The sequence below is a fragment of the Gracilinanus agilis genome, chromosome 1, assembly GCF_016433145.1.
Source record: "Gracilinanus agilis isolate LMUSP501 chromosome 1, AgileGrace, whole genome shotgun sequence".
In the NCBI taxonomy this organism is placed as follows: domain Eukaryota; kingdom Metazoa; phylum Chordata; class Mammalia; order Didelphimorphia; family Didelphidae; genus Gracilinanus; species Gracilinanus agilis.
The window spans coordinates 356,686,870-356,710,687 of record NC_058130.1 but is presented as its reverse complement, the minus strand read 5'-3'; the positions used below and the strand labels follow the sequence as shown (position 1 = coordinate 356,710,687).

At 34.7% G+C, this 23,818-nt stretch overlaps 1 protein-coding gene across 1 annotated transcript in view; it reads left to right on the top strand.

Annotated features, from left to right (window-relative positions):
* Positions 1-23,818, top strand: part of NDUFAF2 (NADH:ubiquinone oxidoreductase complex assembly factor 2) — a 251,199-nt gene that overhangs the window by 158,490 nt on the left and 68,891 nt on the right. Inside the window, exon 3 of the mRNA XM_044663733.1 lies at positions 15,953-15,993. Coding sequence (XP_044519668.1) covers positions 15,953-15,993 — 41 coding nt within the window. The remainder of the gene's footprint in view (positions 1-15,952; positions 15,994-23,818) is intronic.

The window sequence follows — 23,818 nt, the reverse complement described above, 5'->3', positions numbered from 1 at the left end:
ATCCTATTCGTCATTCCTTATAGCACAATAGTAGGAATTACTATATCTTCAAGGGCTTTAGCCACAGTGCTTTCTTCACTTTCTCTTCATTCCCTGATCTTTACCACTTTCTTGTCCTCTGAAAGATGATTCCTAAAAAAGCATCAGTAACTATAGACTGACTTACCAACTTTTCCAACCTTTACAGAATCTTGATGTGATCTTCATCTACTTGAGACAAGGGCATCCTCTATGAAGGTAATAGTAACGAACAGGCAGAGTTGTCTAAGACATTTTTACCATTTCACAGTTAATTGAAAAAATGTATATAGGATACTACTCTACCTACTGTTGTTGATTATGAAAAAATATTTTATGCAAAATGGAAAAGCTATTCAAGACTCCTTTAAAGATATAAAAACACTGTTCAAGAGCACACTGAGCATAAACATCAGGCAGAGACATAAAGCAGGGAGCTGTATGCTCATTAAAGGTGTTCCTCATTGTGAAGGAATTTGAGCATTGAAGCCAGGCTACAGAGAGATTCCTCAGATGACGAGGTCTTCCAAATGCTCCTCGTTCTCTTCTTTTTTTAAAAACTCTTATCTTCTGTCTTAGAATTGATAAAATCAATTCCAAGGCAAAAGAGCAGTAAGAGCTAGGCAATTGGGGTCTACTGATTTGCCCAGGGTCACACAATTAGGAAGTATCCTCCTAGCTGCCCCTCCTGGTTCTCTTGTCCTGGTTAATATCAATTTTGTCCTGTAGTATTAGAAGAGACGAGTAATTTTTTTAAAAATCCATTACCTTCAGCCTTAGAATCAATATTTTGAATTGGTTCTAAAGCAGAAAACTGGTAAGGGTTAGACAGTGGGAGTTAGGTGACTTGCCCAGGGTCACACAGCTAGGAAATGTTTGAAGCCAAATTTGAACCCAGAACTTCCCATCTTTGGGCCTGGCTCTCAATCCATTGAGCCAATTTCCTACCCAAGAGATGAGTAATCTTTAAGATGGTGATGGCAAACCTATGATACGTGTGTCAGCACTGACACACATAGCCATTTTCAATGACACACAGCCACATGCAGCCACATACAGAGAAGTATGGGGCCGCATGCCAAGGATGAAACATTTGCTGTAGTGTAGTGTAGACACTCTGTGCACTATAGATGACAATTCTACCTATATTAATTTACCTATTTTGGTTTATTAAATACAGTTATATATTACAATTATACATTTTTGTTATTTAAACTATAAATATTGTGAAATTATGGTGTTTTTTTTTCTCAAAGTGACACACCACCTAAGTTATGCTCATTTTTTTGGCAAATTTTGACACACCAAGCTCAAAAGGTTGCCCATCACTGCTTTAAGAAGTATTTGGCTGACCACCAACACAGGAAAGACTAAGTAAATAGAGAATGTTGGCATTATGACACACATTTCGGTCAGTGATATACATTTGGATTAACAACCTATAGAGCTACACATCGTTATTTTTATATGGGGCAAACAATAGCAATGGATGACAAATTGGATTTGGAATTTAAAAAGAGAAATCAATCTGCACAGTCTTATAAGAAATTACAAAGCTCTTTTAATAAACTCATCCTAGAAACACTCATCTTTTTTATACCAATAGTCTATTGATGTTGCTATGTGATTGTGAAACATTAAACACAACTGACTCCAAAGAATTGCAAATTAAATCACATACTTAAGCAAATTAAGAGGTGTGTGGCAAATGTAAACAGGTTGTAATATCTAACCAATTAAGAACTTTAAAGAATAGAAAAGATGTTATCCATCTTCACCTCTCTGTAGCATTTGATATTACTGATCACCCTGTCTTCTTAGATACTCTCTTTTCTAGGTTTTCATGACACTCCTCTCTCATGGTTCTTCCTTTATCTGTCTGACCGTTCTCATTTTCAGGTCTCTTTTGCTGCTTCTTGATCCATGTCATTACCACTAAGAGTGGGTATCCTCCCAATACTCTATCCTAGAGCTTCTGTTGTTGTTCTATACTGTCTTAGCTGTCATGGATTCATTTATCATCTTTATGCAAGTGATTTTCACATTTATATCTTCAGTCCAAGCTACAGTCTCACTTCATCAGTTCCCTCTTGGACAGTTTAAAGTGGATGCCCATGAGTAGGTATATTCAAAAAAACAAAACAACTCATCTTTTCCCACAAAGGCTCCCTTCTTCTGAACATCTCTTTTACTATTGAGGGCAGTACTGAATATTTAGATAAGATTTATTTGTTAAAGGAGAGAGAGTGGGCTATTCAGGGAATACTAGCACTTCGAGTGCCAAGCTTTTCAAGGCTGCTTATCTACTGTTGGTGTCCTCCTGCCACCCAGGGTACACCTGTGACTCCAAGAAGCTATAGCATGAGTAGCAGCCACAATCTAGTAAAGCCATCTCATGTTTAGTAAATTAGGAAGTAAAATTCCAAATTGTTTTACTTATTCCAAATTGTGTCACCAAACAATTCAGTTCCACCAAGAATTCCTTAATGTGACTGTTTTCCCACAGCCCTTCCAGCAAAAGTCATTATCTCCTTTTTTGTTGTTGTTGTTGTTGATCCTTGCCAATCTAATAGATATGAAGTAGAATCTGAGTTGTTTTCATATGAATTGTTCTTATTATTAATGATTTGGGATACTTTTTTTCAAACCCTGCCTTCTGTCTTAGAATCAATACTGTGTATTGGTTCCAAGGCAGAAGAGTGATAAGGGCTAGGCAATGGTGGGGGGTAAGTGACCTGCCCAGGTGTCACACAGCTAGGAAGTGTCTGAGGTCAGATTGGAACCCAGGACCTCCCATCTCTGGGCCTGGCTCTCAATCCACTGAGTCACCCAACTGCCATCTCAGGGCACTTTTCTAATCTTGCTGTTAAAATAGTACGCTCTTCTTCCTTTAAGAATTGTTCTTCATTATTATTTGGAGATTAGTTCTGATTTTTATATATTTGAATTAATTCTTTGTATAGGCATAGCTTGAATATCAGATATTGACTGCAAAGATTTTCTTAAGTAAATGTTTTACCTTCTAACTTTAACTACATGTCATTACTTTGGCAAAAAATTAAAATTGATGTAATCAAAAGTGCCCATCTTAATCTCTTATGAACTTTATTCCTTGTTCAAGAATTCTTCCCCACTCCATAGATGTAAAAGTAATCTCCTTCTCAGGCGTTCTATTTTGTTTATGATTTGACCTTTTATACCTAGGACATTCATCCTTTTGGAATTTATGGTGTGAATTGTTGATCAAAACATAATTTCTCTGAGACTGCTTTCTGATTTTTCCAACATTTTGTTGAATGGTGAATCCTTAACCCATTAGGTTGAAGTATTTGGGTTTATCAAAATTGTTACTATGTTTAATACTTCCTGAGCTTTGTGTATGTAATCTTTTCCACTGATTAGTTTCTTGTGTTAATATTCATAATTTGGTAACCCTCTTACCCCAATCTCTACCCTTCCAGACATTAAGTCTTAGGACTTTCTTACTGTCTAGGACAGTGATTCCCAAAGTGGGTGCTACCACCCTCTGGTGGGTGCTGCAGCGATCCAGGGGAACGGTGATGGCCACACTTTTTTGTATTACATTCTATTCTGAGTTCAATAAATAGTTTCATAATTTCCAAGGGGTGCTAAGCAATATTTTTTCTGGAAAGGGGGCGGTAGGCCAAAAAAGTTTGGGAACCACTGGTCTAGGATCTATGAAATTAAATTACTTCTTTACCTAGAGTTTCTGGTCCTTTAGTCTAGTCAGATTGCCTGAGGAGAAATAGCTATGACTTTATCTTCTCATATATTCCATTTTTAATAGAGTAGCTTCTGATTCTTTGTACATTGAGTGGGACTCACATTGAGATAACAGAGTATTGCCAAAAAGTAGATTTTTATATCATGATTTTCCATTTATTTCCAACGGCAGCCTCCTGCTTCCAGAGGATGAACGTTCTTTAAAACAGCATAGAGCATCTCAACATTACTCTCTCAGAACTACATACAAAGTATCTAATCAAGTGCTCAAGGAAGGGGTTGACAACCTTTCTGCCGAAGTTCTTAACCTGGATTCTATGAATTTGAATTTTAAAAAAGATGGATGGATAGATAGATAGATATTAGTGATAACTAAATAACAGATATATATTTCAATATAACTGGTTTCCTTTGTAGTCCTATGATTTTTATTTTATTCCTTTAAAAACATTTTCATGTGTCTATAGACTTTACCCAAATAATTTCATGTTACAGAAATGGTTAAAAATCCCTTCAAGAAACAAGTCATTTTAAAAATTTGAATATACTTTTTGAAAAGTCCAATTTTAACTATGTGTACACATTTTTAAAATTTTAATGAAGACATTTGAGTTTTCTATGCTATAACCATTTCCCAATATGTCTTATACATTAAAGCCCTCCATTGTATTAAAAAATTAGTTAAGCAAAATCAACTATTACAAAAATCATTTCTGTTTGCAGCCTCAATCTTTCGCCCCTATGGTCACCCATTTCTCTACCATGGGGGGGGGGGGGTAATATACATATGTATTTAAGGTGATATAAGTCGTTTGCCATTAATCTAATCTTTACTGATTGATGTGTTTTTAAACTTTATACAAGTTAATATAATAGACCAAATATTATTTATTTATTATGTGTTGAAGTTCTTTATTATAATGTACACCTGCCACATCAAAAATGAAAGGAAGATCTTTAGAACTCCTGTGACCCTTCTTCCACTAGCATATTGGTACAATGACTTCATCAGAATTGTTCATTGTTACCCAGAGAGCAAAGAAAGCCTAGCCTTAAAAAAATGATGTTTAGGAACCAAAAGGAACAGAATGATGAGAGAAGCCTGGCCTTAGCTAAGCTTTTAGGTGGTATGGGGAGATTTTCCAAATAAGAGTAATAACCAAAAAGAAACTAACTCATTTAGTCACCATCTTGAGGACTTTCTGCTTTGGGTGGTTGAATGGGACCTGGCAGAGCAGAGGCAGGATATAAAAACTATAAGCTTATAAGCTTATCATTTCCTCATTTCTAAGGGTAATAAGTTGTTGTTTAAAATATATAATTGTTTTAAATCAATAAGTAAACCTAGAAATATAGATTCTTTAGAAAATAACCTCCTTGAAGTCATGAATTGTTTCATACAATTTATGACACATGGTGGGTGCTTTTCCAATGATTTTAATGAAGAGCCACAGCTTTTGGACTTAACCCGTGCAGCTCTTGAACTACTATCTACTATCACATTTATTCTATGGGGCAGTTATAGTGGCACATTATTCTCAAAGAATAATTCTTTTTAAAAAAAACATATTTTCTGTCTTAGAATTAATTATATATGTTTTAGAATTAGAATTAATACTATGTGTTGGATATACATACATATATATGTGTGTATATATATAAATCATAAGAGTCAGGCAGTAGGGGTGGGAGTGGGGGAGGTGTAAAGTGACTTGCCTAAGGTCACACATCTAGGAAGTATCCAAATCCAGATTTGAACCTAAGACCTCCCAATCTCTGGGCCTGACTCTAAATCCACTGAGTCACCTAGCTACCCCACAGAAGTTTTTATAAAGAGTTTACTAAAAGTAAATCACAAAAAAATTCAGTGTCAAATTTTTAGCCACCACCTCAGTTCCATTTTATGAGGATACCTAGAGGAAAGGTACAGAACTCCTCATACTTTATTCCATATGTATTTTGATATTCCACACAAAATACTTAACAAGAAATCACTCTTTTCTCATTCCCAGCAATATACATAGTATATACATATTTATAATATACTTATATGTATGTATGTAGAGATAAATAGATAATTATCCAGGAGAATTGGAAAGGTCCCTTTCATGTGTCTCCATTATATACACTACTTAGGGTGGGGGCATATCCCTAAACATCCCTAGGTAAATAAATACCCATACTAAACTAACAATCCCATGTTACACATGAAAAAGTATCATATCCTGCAAAAGCTTTTTTGAAAATCTTTCCTTTGAAATATTTTGTAAATTTAAAAACAGAATAGATTTTAAAATTTTAATATCCTTTATGAATGTTCAGAATTAACAAAAAAAATGTCTTTTTTAGGAGATAAGACTGCTTCGCTATACTATATCTTCTCATTCCTTTTAAGGAAACAATAGACATTCCTAATGTAATATTGCACAGATGCAGACTACTGATAACCTTTTTATAATTTAATTCTAAATGGTCACCTACTGTATCTAGCGATAGAATGTCTCATTTACCTCCTCAGCTCCTGTTGACAGTGCTTCTGGATATCAGTCATTTTCAATGTCTTTGGAGACTAAGTGATTGCATGCTTCCTGAAGGATTTTAGTGCTTTCCTCTTCTGTCCTCCTTTTAAAAAAAAAAAACAAAAAACTGGTTACGGTTAGTGATTAATGGGAGTCTTAATTTGCATGCTCACTTTTATGCTCATTATGGTATGTTATGTGCCAGTAGGAGTATTAAAGTTCAATGAAAATCTCATGCATACTAATGAGAATGCAAATAAGCATTGATGAAAGAGTGCCAGTATCTCAAAGTATGAAATGTCCAGTTATCTTTCTAAATTCCACACAGACAACGTTAGTATTCTAATGAGTACTGAATGTAGGATATACCACACATATAATTAGCAATGGCAAGATAATTATACCATTGAAAATTGGATATAGGCTCAGTTTCAGAGGGGAAAATGCAGCAATTTGGTATTGCTCCATACATATACTTCCTTTTCTTCCTAAACTTTGCCTTCTTTGAGAAGGACCTGGGAAATAAATGAACATTTACATTGAAATTTTCAGCTGCAACTTTCACTGAATTTATAAGTGAAAAATAGTGAGCAAGCATCAACTATCATCACAGTTATAACAACATAATTTCAATTATTAAAGTACGATACTGGTAGATGTGGGAAGAATTTTCCAGCAACAACATTTACATATTTATGTAAATTAAAGTCCTTTTCTATCATCCATTTAAAATTAAATTAAAGGAACCCCTTGTGGTTTTAAAATCTCATGGAAACTCAAAGTTAGGATGAATCTTGAAGACCATTTAATCCAACTTGTACAAACTAATCTTGAACTTGAATCTTCACTGCAAAATCCATGGCAGTCTATCATGACATAGACTACATACTTGCTTTGACAGTGAATGTTTTAGGTAGCTTCATGTGGTTATACATACCTATGATCACAGCTTCCAAGGAGGCTAAGGCTGGTAAGTCTCTTGAGTTTAGGAGTTCTGAGATTCAGTAAACTTTAAGCTGATCAGGTGTTCATACTAAGTCTATCACTAATATGGTAAACTTCAGGATCAGGGAAAGCGACAGGGTACCTATGGAGGAGTAAACCAGTATATCACAATTTCCATAGTTCTCCCCATTGAAATAGGCCTTATAAGTGAATGTTCCATTTCCAGCTTCTATAAGAGAGGTGCGTCTGGTAGAGAAGAAGAGAAAGAGGTGCAAGGACAAAGAAAACAAGCCTACTCTGTGGCAAACACTGCACAAAGTGCTTTACATAAATATTATTTCATTTGATCCTCACAACTGTTCTCTAGTTGAGAAAACTCAGACATACAAAGTTAAGTGATTTGCCCGGGGTCACACAGCTAGTAAGTGTCTGAGGCTAGATTTGAACTCAAGTCTTCCTGATTCCAGTCCTAGCATTCAGCCCACTGAGCCAACAAGTGCCTCTAATTTTAGATAGAAAAAAAACACTATATTTCTCAACAGTTCTGTAAGCTTAACAGCATGACATAAACATAAACACTCATGAAAAAATATTGTTGAACTTAGCAACACAATGCCAACCATCTTTAAGAAAAGTACATTTTGTTTGTAATTCCCCAATACATCTTTGATCATACCAGATTCATGATCCATTTCTCCCTATCTTGAGAAAGCCCTTTACTGTTATAGTTTTATAATATAATATATGTTTCTTTCTAGTGAGGCTATATATTTTGGGAAGGTTCTTTATAGATTATCAAATCTTTCAAATGTTTGTTATATTCCTAAACTAAAGTTGCCACATAGTGCTACCATTTCCTAAAATGGTCTAAAATATTTTGGACAGTTACTGTTGAAGTAAAATATTTCTTATTTTTTCCAAATAGCTCTGAATAATAAATATACTCTTTTTGTACACATTGTTAAGTTGCTTTGGCTGTAATGGTGATGAATTTAGACTGTACTATCTACATTCATTTACCTTATTTTCCTTGTATCCAGTGATAAAACTTAGGAAACCACTCTCTAGAATTGAAAGAAGCACAATCTAACTATTGAACTTTTTTTTTCTTTGCAAAATTAACTGGCTAAGGCTTAGGTCAAATCCATATTATTGGTCTCATTATTCTCCTCTACTTACTAGATGAAAAATATTCCTTATAAATGTACTACCTGATAGTTTGTTATTTTTTTTTTTTAAAAATCACTTGTACTCATATTTTAGAATTTTTGTAATCCTGATAGCGAAATAAGTTCAGTAGACTTTTTTCTATTCTCGTAACCAAGGAGATAGCCATTTATGGGATGATGAATTCTTTTGGCTCTGGGAAAATAATTAATCCTTTGGATAGAACTGTTGTTCAGGATGGATAGGACAATGATAACCAATGATAGAGGGCAGGCAGGAGGTGTTTATTTTGCTTCTGTTTTCTTTCAAGGATAATTGTCTTTGTACTGGAAAAGAAGGAAGAATGACTAATAGGGAACTGATGTTCAAGATAAGTGAGGAGATAGTGACTACTCAGTTGTCCTTCACTGGTTCAAGTCATCTGACCCAGATGAAACTACATTCTGGGGTGCTGAAAGAACTCTTAGCTTTCTTTGTTGAGCCACCATTGGTTATCTTTTTTCTTCTTTTTTTTAAATTGAGCTTTTCTTTTGCTGATATTCCTTCCACATGAGGAACCAAGAAAGGAAGGAAGGGAGCTGGCCTGTGTAGGGGAGCTGTCATCTCTGCAATATTCCATTTATACCCGTACATAATAAACAAACACAAAAGCACTATCATGGTTAGAAGCTGGCAGAAAAGGTATTCAATGGTGTCGAAAGAGTGTAAAAAGTATAAAAGATACAGCCCCAAATTTGAGTCTTTGTAGAGGAGGACATTGGTCTGCTTCAACCCAAGAAGAACTAGAAAATGAGAAACAGTTTAGAAAAATAAGAACTGTTGGAGCAAAGTTGGGAGAGAGCAGAGGGAAGTTTAGCAAAGGTGAAGGAGTCACTCTTTCCTTGCTAGGATCCTCCCATTCTCTCTGGTATAGCAGAAATGGTATAACAGAAATGGGGCAGCCTATTCTTCCTTCTCCATCTACTCCTGCTTCTTCAGCTTGGGCAATTTGGGGACATTTGTTTCAGGCAAGGATTGGGTAAAGCTCACAGTAGTCTCACCTCCAGAGAGATCACTAAATTTGCTTCCTAACTTCTCAGCCAGGCTACAATGATTCTTAACTTCCTTGAAGCATTTCACTTGCAATTTGTGCTTAATCTAGATCAACATCTTGATGGCACCCTTGGAGCACAAAGAAATTGTTTTGCCCTTGTGGAACATACTCTCAGAAGATGAATACTAGGTACCCTTCTCTTTCTCTTCTTGGTCTCATAAGGTAGAAGCATAGAGGGTATAGCATCATGCCTTATCTGGCACCTTGAAAAAGATGACATAGGGTTAATCCACAGTTTTCCATGCATCACCCACAAGGTTTTGTTGCCCTTCTTTTGCACAGTGTTCTTCTGATATTTCTTGTTTCTTTACTTCCTGTGATCTAGAAAGTCATGTACTATAGCGTGGTTGAACACCTTAATCTCCACATCTCAGACAACTATACCAGAGACTATGGTTCCAGAAATGAGGGAAGTAGGAAAAACAAAAACCTACCACCTTTACTGCTGCTCCTGCTGCTGTGATCTTGCTGACCACGAGTTATCTTTTTTTTTTCTTTTGCTCCTTACCTTCTGTCTTAGAATCCATAAAAAATGGAAATACTGTGGAAAGATAAACACTGTTGGCAAAGTTGTGAATTGTTCTAACCTTTCTGGAAAACAATTTAATATAACTGAAATGCTGATTAAGCAACTCAGACCTAATGATACAACTATTGGCCATTTACTCCAAGGAAGTCAAATAATAATTTTTCAAAGCTTATGTTACAAAGAATTTTAAATTTTAGACAAAGTGATTCCCTTCGATTAGAGAATGAAAAATAAATATATAAAAATTTTTAAATGTTGGTACATGTGTGTAATTGTATCTTACAATGCTTAAAGAGGTGACCAATGTAATGAATGCAGAGAAATATGGGAAGATAAACCCGAACTGATACAAAGCGAAGTAAACAAATCTAGGCATACACAGCAACTACAATCCTGAAAATGGAAAGAATAGTAACTACAACGTAATTCTGTTTCAGATGTTATGAAATGTTAAAAAAAAAAAGTTGTCCCCAAAAAAGAATACAAGAAAAAATGATTTCTCCTACTCCTTTACAGAGGTCAGGATCCATGAATTTAGAACATTTCATAAAACATTTTTTCAATGTGTTGTTTAGTTTTATTGAATATTTTCTTTAAAATATTTTTTGTTGTTGTAAGGAATGGCTTTCTGTAAGGAAGAGGAAAGTGATTCAAAGGCAGGGACAATATACAAAAAATCAATAAAAATGCATTTAAAAAAGAAAGGCTATGTATATGTGTTATAATAAAATATTTATAGCAATACTTTTTATAAGGTAAATTCCCATCATCTGGGAAATGGCTAAGTAAGCTGTTGTATATGAGTGTAAAGCAATGTTAAAGTGCAGTGATGGATAACCTTTTAGAGACCGAGTCCCAGGCCCCCCCCACCCCCAGAACAAGTGCCATGCCCCTCCCCACCAGAGACTGCAAGCAGTGCTCCTCCTTCCCACTGAGTGTCAGGTACACCCCACCCTCCTCCTTACCCCCCACAGGGAAGGGAGAAAGTACTTCCATTGAGCCACTGGGCAGAAGGGTGAGTAAAGTGAGGACTGTCCTCAGCAAGTGTAGAGAGGGGGAAGGGAGTGGCCTGAGTACTCTGCTTCCCTCCAGCTCTGCCACCTGTGAGCCACCCACCCTACTCCTTGTGTGCTCCCATTGGGCTGCTGGGCAGAGGGGCAGAGGATGGGAAAAAATATCGTCAGGTGGAGAGGGGGAAGGGAGCATCTCTGCCTGAGTCCCTCTGCCTTTCTAGTAACAAACTTGGGGTCTGGGTCGGGGGTGGGAGGGTCAGGGGAGAGGGCGACTCACATGCCCACAGAGAGTATTCTGCATGCCATCTTTGGCCTATGCCATAGGTTCACCATTACTGATATAGTGCCATAAGAAATGACCCATAGAGAGAATTTAGAGAAAGTTGAGAAAACTTGTCTGATCTGAAACAGAACCAAGTAAATAAAATTGAAAGTAAAATGTACATTCATCATAACTACAGAAATGTAAGGAAAACAACCCTAAAAGACATCATCAGAACTTAGTTCATCATATTGGCCATTTATTCACTCTGAGAGCAGGGGGGTCAAACATCTCTCCTATGTCAGAACACTGAATTACAAGTACAAAGTGAGGCATTATTATTAGGTATTACTATTAGGTATGATTCATGTGTCAGTTTATTTTGATTAATTGTATTTCTCTATTAAAAGGAAAGGTTCTCAGGAGGATGGTACTAGGAAGTGAAATTGAAGTTACTAAAAGTTATTAACATTTTTTTAAGGTACAAATAATGGGAGTCATAGAATTGTAGAATTTAACTATTTAATTTGGGAGGGAGAGGAAACAATGAAATCTCTAGACTAGAAACCAGTGAACTTTATTTTTATTTCTGGCAAGTTTCTTGAATGTATTAATTGAAGAATTTTCATTTTTCACAGAACTAGCTATCATGAATTCCCAAAGAATAGGTGAAAACAAGCTTATTCCTATTTTTGACATAGTTACTAGACTACTGAATCAGGAATAGAGCAAATACTTTAAATAAAATTTAACAAAGCATTTGAGAAAATCTTTCATGTTCTTCTTGTGGAAAAGCTAGAGATGTGTGCTCCGTATTAGTACAATAAAGTAGATTTAAAATACATTATTTGCAATACTCAAGAATTATCTTCAATAGTTTGATCTCCACTTGGAAGGAGATGCCGGGTGAAGTGACACAGAAATTTTGCTTTGTCCATTTTTATCTATAATTTGCATAAAGCACTGAGAGTGAGTTTGTCAAATTGGCAGATGACAAAGAACTGGGCTATCCAGTTCTTAGATAGTACGCTGCCTGCCTGCAACCAGGTTCAGAAGTACCTTGACACTTTAGAAAATTGGTCAGCCTCTAATGAGGATAGATGTTTTAGCCTTGGAATCAGAAATGTAAAGTGAAGGAGATGTGACCAGACACTACTCCAGTTCATCTGTAAAAGGTCTGGAGGTTTTATATGGGCATAAGTATGATACAACTGAGGAAGATAATATGATTTTAGGCTACCTAGGTAGAACCTCCAGGATTGGGGAGGTAGTAAAAGTGTACCTTATCTTGCCTCCTATTTGATGCCCAAGTGCTGAGCTAGTAATAATGAAAAGTCACAAATAGGTGAAATTAGGCTTAATATGAGGAAAATTTTCCTGATAATTAGAATATTATGCAAAGTAGTTTAGACTATATCAGGAAGTGAGGTGGTACAATGGTTCTGGAGTCAGGAGGGCTAGTTTAAATTCTATCATTAGACACTTAACTGGTTATGCGACCCCAAGCATGTCATTTAGCCACTATCTGCCTCAGTTTCTTCATTGTAAAATGGGGATAATAATAGCACCTAACTTTTAGGGTTGTTGTAAGGATCAAATGAGATAATTTTTGTAAAGGGCTTAGCATGGTATCTGGCACATAGATGCTTTATAAATCCTTATTTTAAAAAATATGTGGGTTCTCTTAACTAGAGGTCTTCAAAAAGAGTCTTGATGACCAAATACTTGGGTACAGTGTAGACAGAGTTATATTCCCTTGTTTGGATTTGACTAAATGGCTGCCACTGAGGTCCCTTCCAGCTCAAATTCTATGACTCTGAAGGCATGAAATTCACTCCTAAGGTATGAGGCAATTTCAGTCTACAGCAATGGAAAGAGAGCATTTAACACAGATAGAATGGAAAGTGCCTACAATATTGAATATCTTTCTAAGGATTAACCAAAATAATTAAAAATAAAAACCTTTTAACAGAATGATATGCTAAATTTTTCTAAAAGTAACTTTACTTTTAAGAAATTAGTACTAGCACCATGAGATTGCTAGTTTTAGCTTCTAGCTATAGAGACATTTAAAAAGTTTAATATATTACTTAGCCTTCTGTAAAGAATTTTGTTTTTAGTAGGTTTCAATCCCTGCTGAAAAGAAATATACATATAAATGAAATTTTAGTAATAATAATAACTGCTAATCTTGAGGACATTGAAAGATTAAGTATCATGTTATTTGAAAGATGGAGCATATCAAATGCTTAGGAAAAAATCACAGACTTTATAATTAAGGAAAAGCCTACAAAGAGAATGTCAACTACTGACCTCTATGCTTATGTGAAAGATGTCCTTGAAGAAGTTTATGCAAAGGGAACAGATAGATTGCATCCTTATACTTTCTGATTGCATCCTTATACATATACTAAAATATGTAGGGGGGGAAAAGATCCAATTCTGCTTCCTGATTGTTGACATTAAGAAAGCATTTGATTTGGAAGAATCAACAAGGTTTCCTTGGTTTCCAACAAGGTATTTCCCCCATACATTGTTAAAATCATGTAAGAGAGAGCAGCTAGGCAGCTTAATTGATCCAAGCCTAAAGTCAGGAAGACTTAGCTTCAAGTCTAGCCTCTGATACTTCTTACCTGTATGCCCTGGGCAAGTCACTTAACCCACATTGCCAAGCCCTTACTGCTCTTCTATTTTGGAACCAATGCTTAGTATTGGTTCTGACAGAAGATAAAGGTTCTAAAAATCATATTAAGAGTCAAGATGTAACAACAAAGATTATTAGACATCAAGAGAAACAAAACAAAATCATGTATACTTGTCAGAGGTGTTTGTTAACTGTTTTAGAAGAGGCCCAGCACAGAGAACAAATATTCAAATAATTCCTTGTAGATGGTGCTATTTGTGGATGACAATGTTCTGATTATTTTAAGCCCATGAATATTGTTAATAGATTATAGTTGTTCCTGTTATTATTATAACCCACATCTATATAGCACTTTAAAGTTTCCGGTGTTTTATATATGCTATCTCATTTTATTTTTACAATAACAGTTAGGTAAGTGATCCCTCAAAAGAATTCAGCCTATCCAACCATGAAAAATCAAACAAATAAAAGAATTCCCGACAGGCCATTGGATGTGCATATATTTCCCTTCTAGTTTGGTAGACCTGTTTCAGATCCTTCTTATATTTTTTTGGTGTGTGACATAATAGGCAGTTCATGTATCCCTTTCTAATCCTATGTGCTCATCTATAATAATAATACATTATCTTCCTTTAAAGTATAAGTTCTTAACCTGAGGTCCTTTAAGTGATGTGTGGATAGATTTCAGGGGAATTTGAGCTTGCATATTAAAAGAAATTGCATATTTTCACCGACTTGTAAGTGAAATTTAGCATTTCCTTCCATTGTGATTTTTTTTTTAGCTTATGAAGAATCTATAGGTTTCACCAGACTACCAATGAGTATCAGGATGCTTTAGGAGGTTCTCATATTGCTCAAATGAGGATCTAAATTGAATACGTTGCAAATGTTACTGAAATGTCAGCCATGACAAGCAGTTGGATGTACAACCTATATAGTTTTATGAGTAAGCATATATATTTTGGGTAGATATTAAAGATGGCCTTAGAATTGTATAGAAAGCAGAGAGTAGAATGTATTGTATTTGGGAAGTCAGGCAATGTTTATAATAACCCCAAACTTCTCCCTGAAACAAAGGCCCTTGTTTTTAACATCATTATTATACTGGTGATATTATATGATTATGGGTCAATCAAAGGGCAATTGAAGCAGATTCACAACAAGCATGAGTAGGCCACAACATCTTACCAAAGAAGAACTGGGCAGAAGTGATTTAAAGAATGCCATTAGAAAGCTTTTTTTTTTAAATAAATTATTTAATTATATTTTAAGGTGTTATTTTCTTCATCATTTTTTTTAAACCCTTGTACTTCGGTGTATTGTCTCATAGGTGGAAGATTGGTAAGGGTGGGCAATAGGGGTCAAGTGACTTGCCCAGGGTCACACAGCTGGGAAGTGGCTGAGGCCGGGTTTGAACCTAGGACCTCCCGTCTCTAGGCCTGACTCTCATAGAAAGCTTTTTTACTGGAAAAGCATGTGGGACAAGTCTTTGAGAGAGAATGTGAGGAAGGAAATGAATGACCCCACAAGAAGTACCCACACAAACTCAAGAGATCTAGAGGAAATTTCCTTCAGCTTGGTGAGGGTACTTTTTTGAGAGGTGTGATAAGAGATGTACAAAGATCAAGAAGTGGGTGGATTTGCAGTCATTCACAGTGAAGGAAGCACTCAGCATCAAATAGGTCATCAATCCTTAGAGTATTGAAAACAATATTTCTTTGAGGAAAGTATTTAAGTCCCAGCCCCATCAATTTAAATAATACCCAAATAAGCAGAATCTAATCACAGTCATATAATTTGCTTTGAGATTCATTTTAATGACATAGGGCCTGAAACTTAATTCAAACTACATGGGATGTGGCTCTCAAGAAGTGAGACTAACTTTTTATATGGTTCTTGGTTCATTCTCATTCCTTGATATTATCTCTTTCCATTGCAATTGTGATTAATTTTATAAGCAGTTTCCTCCTCTCCCCCTTGAAGTGGAGTAATAAAGTCAGTGTTGTTTTTCTTTACAGCTTGGCTTAGGAAAAGAAGAAAGACTCCACCTCTCATTGAGGTAAGACTTTATTATGAAAATATTCTAAAACAATATATTTGGTTAATACATTTACTCATAAGAAATAAACTATGATTATTTTGTACTTGAATAAATATTTAATAATGTTTGTCATACTGTCTATGGAATTTTGAAATATAAAATGTCAGTAGCTACTCACTCGTTGTTTAAATGTAAATTAGGCAATGTAAAAAAATAGAGGAATTACACAAGAAAAGTCTTAGTAAATGTGTTTCAAGAGCACAGTTCTTTGATTTTATAAAAATGAATAATCCATAGTGGATTTGTAGGAAATATATGGTGGTGTCATTTTTTCAGTCTTTTTCAGTTGTATCAGACTCTTTGTGATCCCATTTGGGGTTTTCTATGCAGAAATACTGGAATAGTTTGCCATTTTCTTCTCCAGCTTATTCTGCAGATGTCTACACTGAGACAAACAGTGACTTGCCCAGGATCACACAGCTAGTAAGAGTCTGAGGCCAGATTTGAACTCAGGAATATCAGTTTTCCAGACTCCCAGCCTGACACTACTTATTATACCACTTAGCTACCCACAAGGAAATATATAAATATTCCATTATACTTAAAACAATCTTTATGTTTAGTAATATGCTCTTTACATAAGAATTCATATTTTGCCAAAGATTTCAGCCTCTTGTCAATATATTTCACTACCTGGTCAGAACAGTGCTATAAAGTGAATGAATCAGAATGCTCTGTAATGCTAAAGATTTCTGGTGTTAATTCTCCCCCTTGCCTTGCATACTCAAATGCCTTGTCCTGCCTGTGGGAAATGACCTTCTGGTTTAGTAGGACCTTCAGGAGTTTATGCTCTGTGGGTAAGCTTCAGTTTCTTCATCTATAAAATGAGGGGGTTGGAATAGGAGCTCTTCTAAGGTCCCTCCCAGCTTAAAGTCTATGATTCTCTTATTTAGTAAGAATCAGGGCTTGAGTGACCAATACTTCATCCAGATGCAGGCAGTTCCAAAAGAGACTTGCTTATGAATTCTATATGTTGGCCACATATTGAATTCTATATTCTATATGTTGGTCACATATTGAATTCATTTATTATCATGCTTCTTTGTTAAATGCATTCAGTTAAACACTAAATGAAGGTTTGGAAACAGTGTGCATTTTTATAATAAAGAACATTTCCAGATTTTTATCTGTGGAAATATAGAAGCCTACTAAATATCAGGCAAGTTTATTCCCTTTTGAGCTGCTTTTTCATAATATGAAAAGCTTTAGCACCATTAGTATATTCAGACATATCACCTAGTATTCTACATATATCATTTGGTAGATTGCTAGATAAAACCCAGGGACAGTGTGGAGCATTATTGTTTTCAAACTATTCATTCACATTTCTAAACAATTATATTTACATTTCTTTTCATAATGTTGAGTAACCTCAGTGGAAAATAATATTGAAAGTATGAATTATAACTATTCTGTTACTCATCTTTGTAACTCCTACCTCTAAGACTGAGCTGCCATTTGCTTAGCCTACCATACCTAGCTGGCTCCATACCAGGATAGACCATGTTTCATATCTGGATCATATTGTCATCCTCTCCACCACTATGTGCTTATTCTTCTTCCCTAACCCATCTTCTTCTCACTCCATCTTTTGTTCTGGACACAGTAACCAAACCAAGAATGACATTTGATCCCTAAGGATCAACTAACATCTCTCGCTTCACGCTATCTTCCTGCCTCTCATTCCCCTGTGTGTTGCCTTTTCCTTATTTGAACATAAGATCCTTAAAAGTTGAAACCAACTCATTTTTGGTATTTATATACTTAGCACTTAGCCCAACAGCTAGTATATAGAAAACACTCAATAAATAAATTTTTTTTTCATTTATTGCTTTGATCCCTAAGTGAGGTTTGTGCTTTAACAAAGTACAGACGGTCAAGTGATTAACAGGCCTGGTTCTGAAAATTAGATTAATTCAGTTTTACCTCTTAAATGTTTTGAACTTGTATTTATATTAAATTATACATACAAAGAGAAAAGTGTTTGTATAGATAAGAAGTTATAGCAGATTCTCATCTCTTTCCTAATCACATCTTTTAGCTTGTTGTAGAGCAACCAGGAAGATGTTTAACTTAGGGTTTTGGTTTTGGTTGAATTGCTTCAGTTAATTTAATGCTATCTTAGAAATATTGAAAAATAAACAAAATTAAATCATTTTGAGTGTTTTTGAGCTGCTCTGAATTAATGCATTATACCATGTAAAGGAAATTATTAAATTACACAGAAATCACTCAGTCTCCTGACTGTTAAAGCATTATATATAGATATAGCTCTTTATTAATTGCCACTAGAAACCGGTCAGAAATATTTGAATGTTACTTTCAACCATTTTTATACTAGTTTGAATTATAGGCTAATTAAATCCGTGTTAAAGCTCTTAGTAGCTTTGCAATTGAAATTTTGTGACTGTATTTTTTACTGAAATTCAGTATGGCCACAAATCTTTCTGAAAATCACAGACCTTCAAAAGGTTAACTTTTGCTGCAGTAGCAATAAAAAGTATCCCACAAATTTTAAAAGTTTTATCTGCTTGTAACAATGTACTGCTGTATCTCAGCAGAAATGAATTGCTGCTTGTCTTTGATAGACTTGAAGTCTGATCTCGGGCATGGTGTTTGCTTAGCACATTTCTTTTCCTCTTATTTGACTTTTCTGTCTTTTAAGAAAAAGGATAATGTGGCCCTGGAAAAATAACATGCTATTTCTCATTTATTTTTAGGAATATGAATTTTCCCAGGTATTTCTTCTTTCAAAGTAACATATGTTAGGTCCATAAAAAATATAAAACTTCATCAGAATAATGAGTTGATTTTTGAGAGATAAATCACATCAGTCATCAATCAGAAACGCAAGCACCATTTTGTCTTTATATTTGGGCTAAGACCCAGATAAGAAGAAGTTTAGGAAGTTACCGTGAAGGCCAAGAATTTTTATTCACATTTCCCAGAAGGCTTTGACAAAAAATTATCTTTTCTCTCTCTCTCTCTCTCCTCTCATAAAGAACTATTACTAAAGCATAATAAAAATATTTTTGTACCTCAAACTATAGTTCTAGATCTTTGGTCATATTCACTTGTGAACTGAAGATTGCTACAGATCTCATTAATTGTTCTGATTTTGGTTTTTAAAAAGTCAGTGTGAGAGCTTTAAGTTTACAAGGAAATTTTGCATGCGGAGTTACAGCATCCTTACTTTATTTCATTTTGAAGTATGCCAGATTTTATTCTCAGTGCTGTTATCCTGACAATGATGAAACATTGCTTTATCTACATTCACTTGCCAAACTTTTTTGTGTTGGTATACACTGTTTCTATGGTAATAAGGAATATTTATATTGAAAATATATATCTTATCTGATATATGTTTTCTGTATTTTAATGTTTAAATATATTTTCATATCTTCATATATCAAATATCAGCATAAATATATTTAGGTCAGGGAAATGTTTTATAAATATACATTGTACAAGCAATATAATAATAATATCATATGATATAATGATAGAGGCAGCTCAGTGACCTTGTGGAATGCTGGGCCTGGGATCAGTAAAACAAATTCAAATTATGCCTCAGTCACTATTAAGCTATGTGATCCTGGGCAAGTCACTTAACCTTTGTTTGCCTCCAGTTCTTCATCTGTAAAATGGAAATAATGATGATACCTGTCCTCAAGGACTGTTGTGAATATAGAAAGAGATAATATTTATAAAACATTTTGTAAACTTTAAAATCATTATAAATGCTAGTCTTTAGTCATAATAATTAGCATATTATTATTAATATGACTTTTTATCCATCTAATATGTGAACAAATGGTTAGACAAGCATTTCTTTTACAAATATTTTAAGTTCACAGCAATCTTAATTATGAACAAAGTTTCACCGTAAGGAAACTTTGATATTACATAGGTATACTGTGTAAATAAATATAAAGTGTTCTTTACCATTTTGTCAACCTGTTTGCAGGTTACCAAGTTCCCCTAATTTTCTAATATTAATGTCTACAAATGTCTCAATAGATTGGATTCCTTAAAAACATAATTCTTTTTCACTGTAGTTTGAATTGATTATAAAATAGGTTAAACATAGAATTATAGGTAATGATACCCTAATCTTTTCTCTAACTTTGAGTTAGAAATTCATGTAGGAAAAAAAGATAATAAATTATGATGGAAGGTAAGAATGGACGATCCTATTACAGAAGAATCAAAAATCTCCAAAGAAGATATGACTTTAGGATTTCTTTTATCTATAAGCGCTGGTGGCGGTGTTATATGTAAAAGATAAAGTGGTAGTTTGACATATGTCCTACATAGTTGGCTAATTCAAGAACTCCACCATAAAAGATTACATATTAGCATGTAAGCAAATTCAGAAATCAGTTGTACTTGCCAAGCTTTATGTAGGACCCATATTTCAAGAAATAGAAAAGAGGCTTGAAATGGACCATTTTAAAGTCATCAGACCCAAGCATGTTTCAGCAAACTAGTTTTCAAGCTCTCCAACTATCGGGAATTTTTTAGTGCCTAATGTTTAGCAGGCATTATGTATCGTAGTGGAGATACCAGACCAAAAAAACAAAAACACAAGTATTTGCCCTTAAAGACCTTATAGTTTTTCAAGAGAAATGAAATGAATGTATATAAATAGATATGAATTAACTATGAGTTAAGTTTTTCAAAGGAGGAGTCCCAGTTTCTGGGCAAGGTTGAGGTGGGGGTGAGTCAGGAAAGTTCTCATCTAGGAAGTAGTCCTTGAACTGAACTTTGAAGGCAAAGTGTTATAAGAGGTGGAAATGAAGGAGTGTATTTCAGGCATGGGGAATAAACTTTTCAAGGCATGTAAATGCATGGTATGTGAAGTGTGGATCAAAGAGTAGAGTGGTGAGGAGTAGCATGTGTTAAGCTTTGAAAAGACGGCTGGAACCAGATCATGAGGGACTTTAAATGTCAATCAAGAATTTTTGTTTTATCCTTAGAGGCAACAGGGAACAATTGGAGTTCTTTAAAAAGGAGAGTGACATAGTGAGGAATATCACTTTGGCAAGCTATATGGTTACTAGTTTGGAGAGGACAGAGACTTAAGGCAGAGAGTCGAATCAGGAAGCTATTTTAGTAGTCATTTGGTGTATCATTTATTGCCAATTTGACCTTGGACGTTCAGCTCCTTCTCTGAAAAGTGAAGGGTAATTTATATAGTCCATTTATAGCTCTAAATTTTTGATCCTCAGATGACCTCTTCACATAGAATGTTGACCATGTTAATAAAGAGGATGAATGTGAGAAATATTGCAGAGGTTAGGTATTGGGGAAGGCAAAAGGAAATAAAAGGGAACTAGAAGAATGGTGGTAATATCAATAGAAATAGAGTAGTTGATTTAGAGAGAGATAATGAAGTCTGTTTTAGGCAAATTGAGATTAGATGCCTATGGGACATCCATTATGAAATATCGAATTTGCAGTTGGTGATACTGGAACTCAGGAGAGAGAGTGGAGCTGAATATATAAATATGAGAGTTAACTGCATTGAAATTATAGCTGAACTCAATTGAAACTAATGAGAATCCTGGATAAAAAGAGTATAAAAAAGGGCCCAGGAGAAAACTTTGGTTTATACCCACAGTTAGGATGAGGAATGTAGATGATGATATACATTGAGAAGAAGGAAGCAGACAGGAGGATGATAACTCAGAAGAAAGAACAATGTCATGAAATCCCAGGGTCTCCAGGAGGGAGAAGGTGATCAGCAGTATCAAATTCTGCAGATAAATCTAAAGGGGCTATATCTAAAGAAATGTTATGGGATTTAGCAATTAGAAGCTTATTAGTAAAATTGAAGGTATAATTTTAGTAAATGGAGGAAAGGAGTATGGGCACTTTTTTCTAGGAGTTTGGCTATGAAAAAGGAAAATCAGTTATGAATATATTAACTTGAGGGAATGATAGGCTCTTATGAAGTTTTTTTAACGTAAAAAGGTAGCAGAGATGTGTTTTAGACAAAAATAAGTGAAGCAATAAACAGGAAAAGATCAAAGATAAGATAGAGGGGTTATCATTATGGGAACAATCTACTGGAACATAGTAAAAGGAGATAGAATCGAGGTTACTTCTAGAGAAGTTGATCATGAGAAGAGTCATCTCTTCATTGGAAACTGTAATAAAAGAGAGAGAATAGAAAATGATGGATGATAATAAGGTTTTAAGATGGCGATTAGAGGAGAAGAGGGAACTCAAAGAAAATTATTACAAGTTGTATGTTTACCATCCATTAAATCAAGTACCTTAACTATTCAGATAAATTCATCAGGTATGCATTTATTCAGTGATTACTGTGTGCATCACTTATCAAACAAATGATTTTGTGAAACAGAGGATTAATGTCAATCTAAGTAAAATATAAGGAGATTTATATTTGCCAAAGGAATTCACCCTTGACATTAAAGGATGCTCAGCACTGAATCTAAATGTAAGAGAAATTCCCTAACTTATCGAGTTCTTTCTTCCAGATTCTTTGGTTTGAGGTTGAAGTATTGATTAGACAGTAGCCTTGAAACTAGGATCTGTAATCATTTTTAGGAGATCAGCCTTACTTTACACATTGGAAAAGCCATGAACAATTCTCATTTGCCAGAGCATGACATGAAGTTAGACACCCTCATTAAAAAGTATATTATATGTTGGACAGAAAGTATAAAAGGATAATAAACTGGCCCAAAAATTGACCAGGAGACACAGATAAAAGATTTTATTGCATGCAGGAAATTGTACAATGCTTTCAATTATGACTATGGAACTTTAAACTCAAAATCTTAAGCATTCTTTCAGGTTGCTTTTGCATTTTCTTTATTTTCAGCATCATCTTACATAGTCTGTTAGGATTTTGACATCTACCTGTTTTATTAGTTAGCATCAGATTGAAATGGTAGTGAAGAAAAAAAGAAAATGTAAAAGTATCTGAACTATGTCAAGTGTACACAAAAGGAGGTAGATTCAGGACACCTCTTTTATTGAAAGAATGAGGAATCAATTCTCAAGATATTTAAAAGAGGAAATAGGATGTAAATTGCTTGGAAGAAATTATGAAATTTATTTCTCCTCTCAAGAAGAGATTGAGGAAACAAGAAAAATATCAGTGACTGCCAGCCCATATGCCTACTTTCCCATCTTTACAAAATCTTTGTAAGGATAATTTAAATACATATTGAGGCCATCCTTGATAAAATTATAAGTGGAAACAGGCGAGCTTTCACAAACTACATTCTATAGGAGACAAATCTTTATAGTCATACCATTATCTAAAAGATATATTTTAGATTTCAGTATGATTTCACTATGATAAATATTTGTTAACTATTTAAAAATATTTCATTCGGAAAAGCAAAATTGCCCCTTCCAACAAAGCATCTTCTATGTCTGAGTTAAAATCATACTGGGTCCCTCAAAAGATATAATGCTAGAGATAACTTTGTTATATTATACTCTCCGACAATAAGCATCGAATGAGGCATAAAGTTGTTTTATGCTAGATGTTTACCATTGTCACTGAGAGTGAACAGTAGAGGTTCCATAAAAAGGGCACTGCAAAGATCTCTGTAGACTATAATAGACTAAGGCATATTACAAAAAAAAATTTGTGCTGGAAAAGCAACTTAAGAGATATTGTCCAAAACCTCTGTGACAAGCAAAGAAGATGAACCAGTCAGGTAGCAATAGCAAGTCAAAACAGATGGCTATTCTATTGGTGCACACATTGGGTTAATAGATCTAAAATTTGGGGTAGACC